This window comes from Nomascus leucogenys, chromosome 11 (genome assembly GCF_006542625.1).
Source record: "Nomascus leucogenys isolate Asia chromosome 11, Asia_NLE_v1, whole genome shotgun sequence".
Taxonomy (NCBI): domain Eukaryota; kingdom Metazoa; phylum Chordata; class Mammalia; order Primates; family Hylobatidae; genus Nomascus; species Nomascus leucogenys.
This window is the reverse complement of record NC_044391.1, coordinates 29,620,833-29,635,531: the sequence shown is the minus strand read 5'-3', so window position 1 is coordinate 29,635,531 and position 14,699 is coordinate 29,620,833. Positions and strand designations below refer to the sequence as shown.

At 39.0% G+C, this 14,699-nt stretch overlaps 1 protein-coding gene across 14 annotated transcripts in view; it reads left to right on the top strand.

The window, feature by feature from the left end:
- ICA1 (islet cell autoantigen 1) overlaps positions 1–14,699 on the top strand; it is a 150,514-nt gene that overhangs the window by 11,385 nt on the left and 124,430 nt on the right. For 3 of the 14 annotated variants that reach the window (XM_030822148.1, XM_030822147.1, XM_030822149.1), the window contains exons 2-3: positions 11,266–11,358; positions 14,446–14,608. In XM_030822148.1, the coding sequence (XP_030678008.1) occupies positions 11,342–11,358; positions 14,446–14,608 (180 nt within the window). In that variant the 5' untranslated portion in view covers positions 11,266–11,341. Of the gene's footprint in view, positions 1–4,637; positions 4,692–10,392; positions 11,359–14,442; positions 14,609–14,699 lie in introns of those variants that run through there. The other 11 variants (XM_030822140.1, XM_030822139.1, XM_030822141.1 and 8 more) reach the window with 7 other exon arrangements.

Below are 14,699 nucleotides of genomic sequence, written 5' to 3'. Positions count from 1 at the left end.
GAAGCCAGATCGCTGAAGTGATGACTAAGTGTGTGACACAGTCATGGATTTCCCAGCTTTTATTTATATCAAGGAGCATATTGGCAAACCTTCAAAATACATACTTTAGGAATGTGATTTTAATAGTTTTAGGGAGTCATTAAACTTAATCATTGTATATAACACCTGAGTTCTTTTGAAACGTAAATAAAACAATCATTTAAAAATATCTGGCTGGGCACAGTGGCTCATGCCTGTAATCCTGGCACTTTGGGAGTCCAAAGCTGGTGGATCGCTTGAGCTCAGGAGTTTGAGACTAGCCTTGGCTGGTATTTTACTAAAAATAAAAAAATTGGATGGGCGTATTGGCAAGTACCTGTAGTCCCAGCTACTGAAGAGGCTGAGGTGGGGGGGATCACTTGAGCCAAGGAGGTCAAGGCTACAGTGAGCTGTAATGTCACAGTTGCACTCCAGCCTGGGCAACTGAGCAAGATCCTGTCTCAAAAAAAAAATTTCTTTAATAAAAGAAAATATCCTAAGACTTTAGTTCATTAACAGAAAATACAGATTTTAACAGTGGCTTGCATCTGTAGTGTTAAAATAAAAACTCACCTTTTAGCTACCTTGAATAAGATCACAATTCTGTTTTCCTCTTGGTAATATTTGCTGACTCACAAAATTAAAACATGATCCCATTTCACATTTACTTGTGAATTTATGAAATATCAAAAATCATTGCAGGAGGCACAAAACTGGAAACAGGATGCATTTAAAGTTGTGTAGTCACTCAGTCACCCAGGCTGGAGTGCAGTGAGGGGATCAGAGCTCACTGCAGCCTTGTGTGCAGTTGTGTGGAATGCTCAGGTAATCGTGTCCACATCAAAATCCGAAAGGGCAAGCTGTATGGTATCTGAGAGGTAGGAAAAACGCCCATAAAAACTCATCAAAATCATGTTACTTTAATTAATACTTAGCTTTTGAAAAGATGGAAGGCTAATTCAACTTCCCATCCTCCATGGGAATGCCCATTTCTCAACCACTTGAGAACAGGATTTGATGAATCAAGATTTTAAAAATAATAATTAATATGGTTAATTATGCCTAGAGGAATTGTTCCAGTTTTTTTCACTGCTTCTACTGAAACTGTTTTAATATTTATACTCAAATATACTTCTCTCCATAAGAAATTGTAAAAATCATTATTGACATAAGAGGAAGCGACTAGAGACAAACATCTAGGAAAAATGATGAAAACATACTTTGCCCAAAAGAAATTCACAGACATCCAATTATTTTTTTACCTTAGTAGCTAAAACCTCTGACAAATCAGTATTTCCCCTGTTCATCAGGCAAGTGTAGGACCCCATGTGGGAGCCCAGGCTCTGAAGACGATCGGCTTTGTGCTCTCAGGCCCTGTTCCTCCCTGGATCACAAGTCCCATTTCAGAAGGAAGGGGTTTTGTTCAGTTCTTCCTGATCTCTTTCTAGGCTCTAAATTGTATGACTTCTGTTTTTTCTGAAGTTACACACCAGAGAAATAAACCCAAATACCTGCATCACTTCAGATCATTTGAAAAGAAATAGTCTAATAAACTGAGTAGGAGACACACATTTCCACTTCTCTGAAGAAAAGTTCACTACAATTGAGTTTTGTAAAATTATTGCATGATGTGTAAGTTTTAGTGTATGGAAGAACAAAATATTGAAGACTGGTCATATTTCCAGATGAAACTGATCTCTGAAATAACAGGAAAATGGAATGAGGAAGAAGTTTTGTAAATTAGTACCATGCAATTGGAAGCTAAATCTGAGAGACATGTCACCAGCTTCCAATATTTGTGATGGATAGTCCAAAAACTAACTCCCTAACAAAGGCAGGACAGAACATGGTGCCCACCGAGTGTGAAATAAACAGCATTGAATGTCCACCGTCCAGTGGCTAGAGTATATCTAAATGCTGAAGGTGGCACATGGTGCTTCAGAGGCTGGTCCCTCTGTTTCCGCTGTTGCATGTCTTTAACATATAACGCACAACTGCTTACGGTTAGTTACACCACTGGCAGTTCTGCTGTGGAAGAATTTGTTCACTGCATTTCCTCTGCCTAGAATAATACCGCTTCCCTCCCCACCAGACTTCCAGCCTTTGCCTCTCCAGCAATGACTAATTCTTAGAGACTCAGCCCAGAGGCTGTGTGGGAAGCCAGCATTGTGCCTCTGTTCTGTGTTCCTCAAACCCTGGCCCTTTCCTCTGCCATGGCATTTGGGCCCCATCACAGGCAGCATGTAGCATCTTCTGATGGCAGATTCTTTTTTTCAGTTATATACAAATAGCCACAAAAGTCTGTGGCACATAGTGATTTATAATTTTACTGACGTTTGATTTTAAAGAATTACTCTGCATTTTACAAATGTAAAAAATCTATTGGTCAGGAGGTCTTACCATTTATATTCCATGAAGAAAGAAAAATGACTGACAGTTGACAAGGTAGTGACTCTAACACAGTAATGATAAAATGTGAACAGATTTGTACCTTAGATTCTATCGCATGTGGTGCTATGAAGCCGGTGTTTAGGAATGAGTGATTTCACTATGGGATGTTTCTAATGTACCACTTTGCACCCACATCATTGCAAGACTCTGTTCTGTTCTGAAAAGTATGTGTATTTTCATTTCTTTTGAGAGGTTGAGGCACAAGTGTGCGCCACCACGCCCAGCTACTTTTTTGTATTTTTGGTAGAGATAGGGTTTCATCGTCTTGCCCAGGCTGGTCTTGAACTTCTGAGCTCAAGCAATCTACCCTGCTTGCCTCTCAAAGTGCTGGAATTCTAAGCATGAGCCACTGTTCCTGGTCTGAAAAAAGCGTTATTTCTTAGGGGGGAAAAAATAGCCCCCTACTTCCCAAAGAACTGAAGAGCTCTAAGGTAATGACAATTTTTATCTAGAAAATAGAAATGTTGAATAAACTAAAGAGGAAAATGACAAATTTGGCATTGGCTCAGATATGCAACTCAAGAGATTCCACCATCTGCTCAGTACAGACACAAGAAAAAGCAATTCTGGACTCAGTTTCAGCTGGTACTCCAACCAACAGAAAAGCTACCCACTGAATGGAAGAGAAAAATTCTACCACTAAAGTTGTAAAGTTAATTAATTGGAGACGTGAATCTTTGTGTAGGTAAAATGACGTGCTTAGGAAACATGATTCAAGAGGAAGCCAGTTCCATATTAAAAAGAAATAGTTGGTCTAATAAACTGATGAGGAGGCACACATTTCTGCTTCTCTGAAGAAAAGTTAACTACATTTGAGTTTTACCAAGTTACTGCCTGATATGCTTTAGTGTATGAAAGAACAAGATATTGAAAACTGGTCAAATTTTGTGGGTAGAGAATACCAATACAGTGGAATGACTACTGATCTTAGCTTTACTCTCAACAAGGATTGGCTCAAGAATTTTAGATTCTTTGCATAATTCAAAAGTAATCAGAAGTGCCATCAGCTAACTTCACTGCCATGAAGAAATGCATAAAAAAAAAGTTCTAGGTCAGAACAAGCATTCATTGCAGCTGAAGCCAGCTTATATGGAATGAAAATGCCTTCCTAGATTATATTTCCAAGAAGAAGAATCTGGTATCTGGGTTCAAGGCAGATAGGGAAAAACTGACTCCTGTCCACTTTGTGGCAATGGACAAACTCTGTACTTAAAACCTGGCTTGTTTTAGCATTCTGTGTACCTTTGGGTGTTAGGAAAAAACTACTATGCATATCTTATTCATGGCCAAGCTGTCCAGTTCAAAATGGCTTGTTTTGTTTTTTTCTTTTCTCTTTTTTGATACAGGATCTCACTCTGTCACCCAGGCTGGAGTGCAGTAGCTCCATCATGGCTCTCTGCAGCCTTGACCTCCCGGGCTCGATTGATCCTCCCATGTCAGCCTCCTGAGTAGCTGGGACTACAGGCGTGTGCCACTGTGTCTAGCTAATTTCTTCTTCTTATTATTTTTTTGTAGAGACAGAGTTCACCATGTTCACAAGGCTGGTCTCAAACTCCTGGGTTCAGGCAATGCACTTGCCTTGGCCTCCCAAAGTGCTGGGATTACAGGCGTGAGGCATCACATCCAGCCTAAAATGGTTTTTAAATGGCTCTAGCAAGTAATGACAAGTGGGACGATTGCTGTAATCTTTTACCCATCTACATGGGGGAATAAAATTGAGGACCCAGCACAGCAAGCATATATAAAAAGGAAAGGCCAGGCATGGTGGCTCACGCCTGTAATCCCAGCACTTTGGGAGGCCAAAGCGGGTGGATCATGAGGTCAGGAGACTGAGACCATCCTGGCTAACACGGTGAAACCCCATCTCTACTAAAAATACAAAAACTTAGCCAGGCGTTGTGGCACACGCCTGTAGTTTCAGCTACTTGGGAGGCTGAGGCAGGAGAATCGCTTGAACCCAGGAGGCAGAGATTGTGGTGAGCCAAGATCGCGCCACTGCACTCCAGCCTGGGTGACAGAGTGAGACTCTGTCTCAAAAAATAAAAAAAAAGGAAAAATGAGCATAGTTATTGCATAGGAGCACAGGATCCCAACATAAAACCTGAACAAAGTATCCTTCCCCCCTGTTCTCTCAATTCTTCCCACAGAGCAAGGTGGTTTCTCAGTCAAATGGATGTGGCTGAGAACAACTGTGGTTTTAGTGCCTGGCTTTGGACCATGAGGTGAGTATATTGTAACCCCATGAAGGTGCAGTCTAGGAAAATCTAAAGGGATTAAATTGGTAGTCTTAGTGTCACCTAAGAAGAAGGTGCTGACCTCAGCAGCAGTTCCACCTCTGAGCAGAAAGATGCCTTTCCTTCCCCTTTATTTCTGCCTTAGACACAGAGCCTACTCCTCACCAACTCATTCCCACACTTCCCGGGTTGTTATATCAAAATCAGAAACTTGCTTTCCATTGATCTGTTAATCCTTGGGCCTCTGCTTCTTTGAGCAGATCTTAATTATTGGTGCAACTGCTTTGTCTTCTTTGAGGAAACAGTTTAACTGTGAAACACAAACATTCATGCCATCAAGTTGTGCTGACTATGACAATATCTTGGCGCTCACAGTCCATAAGCATCTTGTTACTTGCCCTTCTTTGCTTATCTCCCAAGGTAAGATGACCACAAGCAGATCTTTAGGACATCTTTTCTGTGTCATTAAAAAGCTGGAGATGTGACACCATTCATTTTGGGCTTGTTTCATAAGTGCCTTGTGGCAGAAGTGGAGAAATAGCTTCCATTGCAGAATCATGAAGTATTAGCTAATCATAGACTTTATTCCATTTTACAGGGAAAATATTTTTACAGCAGAATTTACAAATTTGGGGATTCATTAAGGGGACATTGTTATATGTCCCTTGCAAATGTCAAGGCTCTCCTGATTCTGGAAATTATATATCTGTCTTTACTGCTAAACTTGTACTGTTCAATATGGTATCCACTAACCCCGTGTGGCTCTTGAGTACTTAATATGGCTAGTGTGAATTGAGATTTGCTGAAAGTATAAGATACTATATTTTAAACTTGGTACGAAAATATTAGTGCAAAATGTGTAACTCATTTTTATATTGGCTATATGTTGAAATAATAATTTAGATATATTGGGTTAAATATATAAACATTAATTTCACTTTTTTTAACATGGCTATTAGAACATTTAAACTCATAGTATATTTCTTTTTTAATTATTATTTTTATACTTTAAGTTCTAGGGTACATGAGCACAACGTGCAGGCTCATTACATAAGTATACATGTGCCATGCTGGCCCGCTGTACCCATCAACCCGTCATTTACATTAGGTATTTCTCCCAATGTTATCCCTGCCCCCGCCCCCCACCCCACAACAGGCCCCAGTGTGTGATGTTTCTACCCAGTGACCAAGTGTTCTCATTGTTCAATTCCCACCTGTGAGTGAGAACATGCGGTGTTTGGTTTTCTGTCCTTGTGATAGTTTGCTCAGAATGATGGTTTCCAGCTTCATCCATGTCCTTGCAAAGGACATGAACTCATCCTTTTTATGGCTGCATAGTATTCCATGGTGTATATGTGCCACATTTTCTTAATCCAGTCTATCATTGATGGATATTTGTGTTGGTTCCAAGTTTTTGCTATTGTGAATAGTGCCTCTATAAACATACATGTGCATGTGTCTTTATAGTAGCATGATTTATAATCCTTTGGGTATATACCTAGTAATGGGATTGCTGGGTCAAATGGTATTTCTAGTTGTTGATCCTTGAGGAATCGCCACACTGTCTTCCACAATGGTTGAACTAGTTTACACTTCCACCAACAGTGTAAAAGCATTCCAGTTTCTCCACATCCTCTTCACCATCTGTTGTTTCCTGACTTTTTAATGATCACCGTTCCAACAGGTGTGAGATGGTATCTCATTGAGGTTTTGATTTGCGTTTTTCTGATGACCAATGATGATGAGCATTTTTTCATGTGTCTGTTGGCTGCATAAATGTCTTCTTTTGAGAAGTGTCTGTTCATATCCTTTGCCCACTTTTTGATGGGGTTGTTTGCTTTTTTCTTGTAAATTTGTTTATGTTGTCGATTCTGGATATTAGCCCTTTGTCAGATGGGTAGATTGCAAAAGTTTTCTCCCATTGTGTAGGTTGCCTGTTCACTCTGATGGTAGTTTCTTTTGCTGTGCAGAAGCTGTTTAGTTTAATTAGATCCCACTTGTCTATTTTGGCTTTTGTTGCCATTGCTTTTGGTGTTTTAGTCATGAAGTCCTTGCCCATGCCTATGTCCTGAATGGTATTGCCTAGGTTTTCTTCTAGGGTTTTTATGGTTTTAGGTCTAACATATAAGTCTTTAATCCATCTTGAATTAATGTTTGTGTAAGGTGTAAGGAAGGGATCCAGTTTCAGCTTTCTATATATGGCTAGCCAGTTTTCCCAGCACCATTTATTAAGTAGGGAATCCTTTCCCCATTTCTTGTTTTTGTCAGATTTGTCAAAGATCAGATAGCTGTAGATGTGTGGTGTATTTCTGAGTTCTGTGTTCTGTTGCATTGGTCTATATATCTGTTTTGGTATCAGTACCATGCTGTTTTGGTTACTGTAGCCTTGTAGTATAGTTTGAAGTCAGGTAGCGTGATGCCACCAGCTTTGTTCTTTTTGCTTAGGATTGACGTGGCGATGTGGGCTCTTTTTTGGTTCCATATGAACTTTAAAGTAGTTTTTTCTAATTCTGTGAAGAAAGTCATTGGTAGCTTGATGGGGATGGCATTGAATCTATAAATTACCTTGGGCAGTATGGCCATTTTCACGATATTGATTCTTCCTGTCCATGAGCATGGAATCTTCTTACATTTGTTTGTGTCCTCTTTTATTTCGTTGAGCAGTGGTTTGTAGTTCTCCTTGAAGAGGTCCTTCACATCCCTTGTAAGTTGGATTCCTGGGTATTTTATTCTCTTTGTAGCAATTGTGAATGGGAGTTCACTCATGATTTGGCTCTCTGTTTGTCTGTTATTTGTGTATAGGAATGCTTGTGATTTTTGCACATTGATTTTGTATCCTGAGACTTTGCTGAAGTTGCTTGTCTGCTTAAGGAGATTTGGGGCTGAGACAATGGGGTTTTCTAAATATACAATCATGTCATCTGCAAACAGGGACAATTTGACTTCCTCTTTTCCTAACTGAATAAAAGTCAGAATTGAATACAGGATCTCAGAGAGATACATTAAGACCTCACTTAATGTCATTGATAAGTTCTTGGAAACTGCACCTTTAGGCAATGAGATGAACCAGGTACCTCAGCTGGAAATGCAGAAATCACCCATCTTCTGCGTCAGTCACGCTGGGAGCAGCAGACTGGAGCTATTCCTATTCGGTCATCTTGGAATGTGTTCATAGTATATTTCTATTGGACTGAGCTGATCTATATTTGAGGCGAGGAAAAGTGACTGGCACATACTCATTTGATGCTCAGTTTATGTCTGATAAACCAAACTGTTGAACTGAAATGAATGGATAACAATTATAATGATTTTTAAAGTAGCAATTTTAATGCTGTGGATTTGGAAAGTGATAGAGCAAAACAAGACAGATTATGTCAGCAAATCTTAAGATGTTTATTAATTGTCTCTGGTATATAGAGTTAGAACATATATAAAAAGAGATGTTAGCACTGGCTCCAGCTGCCTTCTCATGAGGCGTTCAGATGTACCCTGCAGAGCTGACCTTATTTTGACCACTTATGATTCCTTTGCTCCTGTACCTATAATCCAGTAGTTTGTTCAAGAAAGACCAATTTCTGAAAGTATTTTCCCTGTGTGCCATTTACCTGTGATTCTCATATTTTAATGTGCTTAAGAATCAATTGCAAAGCCTATTATAAAACTAGATTCCCAGAATCATTCTCAGAGATTCTATTTCACTAGGAAAGGAGTGGGGTCTAGGATTCTGTATATTAGTACCCCCAGAAGATTTCAATGCAAATGGCTGGTAAACAATACCTTGAGGAACACTGCCATATGGTATCATAATCTGGAAATAGCCTGGAAATCTAGGTAGAAGGGGCAATTTGCTCAGCAATTTTTGTTAACTGTAACTATAAATAACACATATTATACTATAAGAACTTACACTATGAAGGATTTAAATTAAAAGGCATTTTAATAAGCAAAAATTAATTAAAAAGTCATAGTAAAGGAAATAGTCAAGAGAGTGAAAAGCTAACCTACAGAATATGAGAAAATATTTGCAAACCATATATTGGATAAGGGATCAATATCTGGAATATATAGAGAACTCCTGCAACTCAATAACAAAATGACCCAATTTAAAAATGGGCAAAAGACCTGCATAGACATTTCTCCAAAGAAAATATACAAATGGCAAAAAAATTTGAAAAGATGCACAACATCACTAATCAGAGAACCGTAAACCAAAACCATGAGATATCACCTCACAATGCTTAGGATGGCTATTATTTTTAAAAATGGAAACAAGCATTAACAAGGATGTGGAGAAAGTGGAACACTTGCCTACTGTCAGTGGGCTTGAAATGGTGCAGCTGCTGTGGAAAACAATATGCAAGTTCCTCAAAAAATTAAGTAGAGAACTGTATAATCCAGTGGTCCAAATTCCGAGTATTTGTGCAAAAGAATTGAATACAGGATCTCAGAGAGATACATTAAGACCTCACTTAATGTCATTGATAAGTTCTTGGAAACTGCACCTTTAGGCAAAATGACATAAACCATTTTTTTCTTATCAACATTATTATGAAACAGTGTTATTCAGGACCTGGTGTATATCATTTTGCGTATAGTTGCAGCTTCCAAGAACCTGTCAGTGACTTTGAGTGAGAACTTAACTGTACACTGTGTTTATTGCAGCATTATTCCCAGTAGCCAAGATGTGAAAGCAACCTAAATATCCATTGACACATGAATGGTTAAAGAAAATGGTATGTATGTGTGTGTCTTCAACGTTGCATATATACAATGCAATATTATTCAGCCTTAAAAAGGAAGTCCTGTCATATACTACAACACAGATGAACCTTAAATGCATTATGCTAAGTGAAATAAGCCAATCACAAGAACACAAATACTGAGTGTTTGCATTTTTAGGAGGTATCTAAAGTAGTCAAATTCATAGAATCAGAAACTAGAATAGTGGTTGCTGGGGGCTGCGGGAGGGGAAAATGGGGAGTTGTTCAATGGGTGTAGAATTTCCGTCATGCAAGATGAAAAAGTTCCAGAGATCTGTTGTACAACAATGTGTATATTGTTAGCACTGCTACACTGTACACTTTTAAATTGTTAAAAGAATAAACTCTTTACCATAATAAAAATATTAATCAAAAAGTACCAACTATCCTAATAGTTCATGGTGACATTAAACTCAAGAATATGATAATTCCATTTCCTGTGAACACTCTCTTTTTATGAAACATTTTTTTTGGAAATTTCAAGCTAACTGAAGCAAATGTGTACTTACAGTGAAGCTGTGTGGGTGGTGAGAGGACTGGGTGTTGGTAGCCTCTCCCTGATGCACTGAGTGGAGGGCAGAGCTTACTTACTTACCCTGAATGTCATTCCCAATAGCAGCTTGTCCAGATACTTGGATGCTCTCCACAAGGAAGAGAGATGTTCACTACAGGATGCTGTCATTTCAGAGGCATCTGACACTCTGAAAATTCTCTTCTTCCTCTCTCTTGTCCACATACCTGAAGCAGGGGATTTGTACACCTTGATTTTGTTCCCTTGAAATGTTTTTAAATAGCCTAGGAAATCTTTAATCATTTTAGGAGTACTGGTTGCCAGGATCCTTTCTGAGACCAAAGGAGAATGATTGGATTGATTTTGTGAAGCAGTCTGGGCAATCATATGCTGTGAGCACTCACTCTGGCAGCCAGAGGTTTTGTCTCTGGCCAGTGACCATTCCTTTGAGTGGTGAGCTTTCTGTTCTTTCCAGTAACTGCTAGGCAAGTGGGCTAATGTTGCTGGGCTGGTGGGCCCTGCCCCTGGGGTGGGCTAGCTTCCATGAGTGGAGCAAATGGAGTAAGGGCAGAGACATTGACTCCAGTATTTACTAACAAGATAAATATACAAGGCTAGGCTGGTAGATACATATTTTCCTCCTTTGTACCCTTCTTGCTATCTTATTCAAGCATATCAACTCTTTTTTGGTTTTTATTTGGGGTTTTAAAAGTTCTATTTTTGTTTTTGTTTTTGCAATGTGCTGGTTTGTTTCTTTAAAAACGTTGATTATAAAATATTTCAAATCTATAAGGAGGCATACAGATGCAATATACTCACCATCTAGCTTAACAAAGAGAACATTATGTGTGCGCTTGAAGCTGCTGTATCTCTCTCTCAAATCACATCCCACACCATCTCCTGCCGTGGTCTGCTGTCTGGAAGTTAGTGTTCATCATTCCTAAGCAATTCTTTATACCTTCACCATATAATCTTATATACCTCAACAACATATAGTATTGTTCTACATATTTTTAAGCTTTATATAAATGGTATTATATTTTATGTAGTCTTCTGCAACCTGCTTTTTCATTCAACCTGCCTGTTCACTTCTTAAACTTTATTTGGGATATTTCTTCCAGTGTTACTTAGCTATATTGTTGTCATCACCAGTGTGCAGCATTACTGTGTAATAGTGTTAGGCCATAAAATACAGCTAGAAATGGCTTAGATTGAAGCCTTTTATGTGTGTCACATTAATATGTAACTATAATATAGTATGTAACTGTTAAACGTATTTGTTTTATTTCAGGTTATAATATAACTTATCCTCTCATGCTTTTTTCCTGCCCCTTCTCCCCAAATCATCAACAATAGAAGAAGAAAACATGTCAGGACACAAATGGTAAGTAATTTGTCATCTTTTCTAAATTGGGAAAATAGAAAGCATATAGCATATGCTCAATAAACATCTATTGAATGGAAAAACAGGAGATACATTGGCAGTAAGTATCATGTTAGCCCTCACCAATGCTGAGCCAAATTCAATATCTCTGTTAAATATGGTGTGAAAACGAAGTAACAAAAATATTGTAAATTCTTATCTAATGTGCATTCTCTAAGAAATTCATTTATGTGTAACTTTTCTCTTGGGAATCTAATGATAGTTTTTCTTACCACCATTTTGTCTAATGTAATGAGTTGATGCATTTTTATTACTATCTTATTTATAACTTCTAACATTAGAGTTACAAGGGAATTTTATGTTAGGGTAGCTATAAAATAAAGAATGATTCTACAACCACACACTACTCATACTTAATTAATTTATAGTCATGACTTCAACCTTCCTGAACATTCAGGAGCCAATCATTGTCAAAAGTAAATGATGCTGAATAAAGTAGATGTGGTAACCATTTGGCAATGTTAGCGCTGATATTTATGTGCCTATAACATATCTAAGCAGCATGTTAAACCTCTTATAAGGTCCAGAGCTCTTCAAGCAGTGTTTCCAAATTCTTTTGAACCCATGACCCACCAAGCAAGCAGATCTTTGTGAACTTTTATTTTCTTTAATTTGTATCATGAAAAAAAATGTGTTACATATTTTTCAAATGCACAATTATAATAAATACACTTTTTTTTTTTTGAGATGGAGTCTCACTCTGTCACCCCAGCTGGAGTGCAGTGGTGCAATCTCGGCTCACTGCAACCTCCACCTCCCAGGTTCAAGCGATTCTCCCGCTTTAGCCTCCAGAGTAGCTGGGATTACAGGCGTATGCCACCATGCCTGGCTAATTTTTGTATTTTTAGTAGAGACAGGGTTTCACCATGTTGGCCAGGATGGTCTCGATCTCTTGACCTCATGATCTGCCCACCTCACCCTCCCAAAGTGCTGGGATTACAGGCATGAGCCACTGCGCCTGGCCAAAGAAGTACATTCTATGTCCCACTCTGAGAATCCCATTCCCCTGAAATAATCAATCTTTGGAGTGTATCCTTCCAACCTTTTAATGTGCATATTCTATAGAGAGATTATTTTTTACATAAGTGTTATACATATTTTATCTTATTTTCTCTGATATGAGCTCATAATATGACTTTTAAATAATGCAGAAAGATATAAAGTAGACCATAAAAGTCTCCCATAATCCTACTTCTCTCTCCAAAGATAACCATTGTTAAAGAAGTCATCAGAAATGCCTTCTGACTTTTTAAGAATAAATGTGTAAACTGAAAATTGTAAATTTAATGAAATTGTAAATGAAGGAAAGTAGGTTTTGAGATACTGGTATTTTGGTATAGTCATATAAACAAACTCACGTTTCAGCACAAGCCTGGCACATTTTGGGTGGTGATGGGATGGGGTAGAGGAAGGTACATCTCCACAGAGGAGAGTTGCCTGGGGGGTCAGGGGAGCCTTTGGGGCAGGGACTCTAGGTCAAAGAGGATGTGGACGAAGCAAGGGGAGGGATGGAACTCCATCAGCAAACTTTCCAGCCCTATCTGGGGTACTCCAATCACTTTTACACAATTCCATTTCATTTTCAATTACTTTTGTTTCTTTTCTCTTTTTTCTTTTCTTTTTTCTTTTTTGAGGGACAGGGTCTCACCCTGTATCCCAGGCTGAAATGCAGTGGTATGATCATGGCTCCCTGCAGCCTCAAACTCCTGGGCTTGAACAATCCACCCACTTCAGTCTGCTGAGTAGCTTTGTGTCATAGGCCTGTGCCACCACACCTGGCTAATTTTTTGTAGACATGGGGTTTTACTATGTTGCCCAAGCTGGTCTCAAACTCCTGGCCTCAAGCAATCCTCCTGCCTGGGCCTCCCAAAGTGCTAAAATTAAAGGCATGAGCCACCACGCCCGGCCAGTTTCTAATTTTTTCTCCGCATACTTTTTGATGTGCTCTTCACTGTGATCCTCCTGAAAAATGGCTTTTCATCTATATTTTAAGCATTTATATTGAAGAGTTTAAAGTTTTGAACATCAGAAGCCTGCAACCAATTTTAAATTTATTTTATTTTTATTTTATTGTGGTAAGAACAGTTAACATGAAGTCAACCCTCTTAAATTTTAGGTGCACAATACAATATTGTTAACAATAGGCACCATGGGGCTGGGCGCAGTATCTCATGTCTGTAATCCCAGCAGTTTGGGAGGCTGATGAGGGTGGATCATCTGAGATCAGGAGTTAGAGACCAGCCTGGCCAACATAGTGAAACCCTATCTCTGCTAAAAACATACAAAAAGTAGCTGGATGTGGTGGCATGTGCCTGTAATCCCAGCTACTCAGGAGGCTGAGGCAGGAGAATCCCTTGAACCTGGAAGGCAGAGGTTGCAGTGAGCCAAGATCAACAGGCACCATGTCGCACAGCAGATCTCTAGAACTTATTCATCTTGCATATCTGAAACCTTATGCCCCTTGAATAGTAATTTCTCATTTCTTCCTACCTTCTCGCCACTCGTAACTGCCATTCTACTCTCTGCTTCTGTGAGTTTGACTATTTTAGATTTCTGTGTAACAGATCTTAGGCATGCTGTTCTTCAGCCTCTTATCTCTGCTTTCCTGCCATCACCTCAATGTTGGCTGTAGTGTTAGAGTGGAGAGAGTGTGTTGGTGTCTGGCTTTATCTCTGACTCACTAAGGTGACTTGGGCCAGTCACCCTGCCTGGCTTGACCTCACTGTCTCCACCTCTAAAAAGGGTGTGCCCAATCTGTTATCTCTACATTCTTTTCAAGGGTTAGTTTCTTTATTTCCTGCACAAGATTCTAAATTTCTCCACTCTGACTTTTAAGGTTTTTGAGTCAGAAAGAGTTGATTAACTTTCTTGGTGTAACACCCATATAAGAAAGTGCTCATACGTTTATCAATGTTGTAAATGTAAATGCATATTGAAAAGTCATGTTTAAAGAAATCATTTCACACTAAAATATCTTAATCTTTATGAAAGTTGTGAATAAAATAGTTCCTTAAATGTTTTTAGCAGTTATCCCTGGGACTTACAGGATCGATATGCTCAAGATAAGTCAGTTGTAAACAAGATGCAACAGAAGTATTGGGAGACGAAGCAGGCCTTTATTAAAGCCACAGGGAAGAAGGAAGATGAACATGTTGTTGCCTCTGACGCAGACCTGGATGCCAAGCTAGAGGTGAGCTCTTCATTGCTGTCAGCCCCAACACAGCCGCCTTGCTAGGATCAAGGTCCTAGAGTATACTCACCGAGGCAAAGCTAATTGTGCT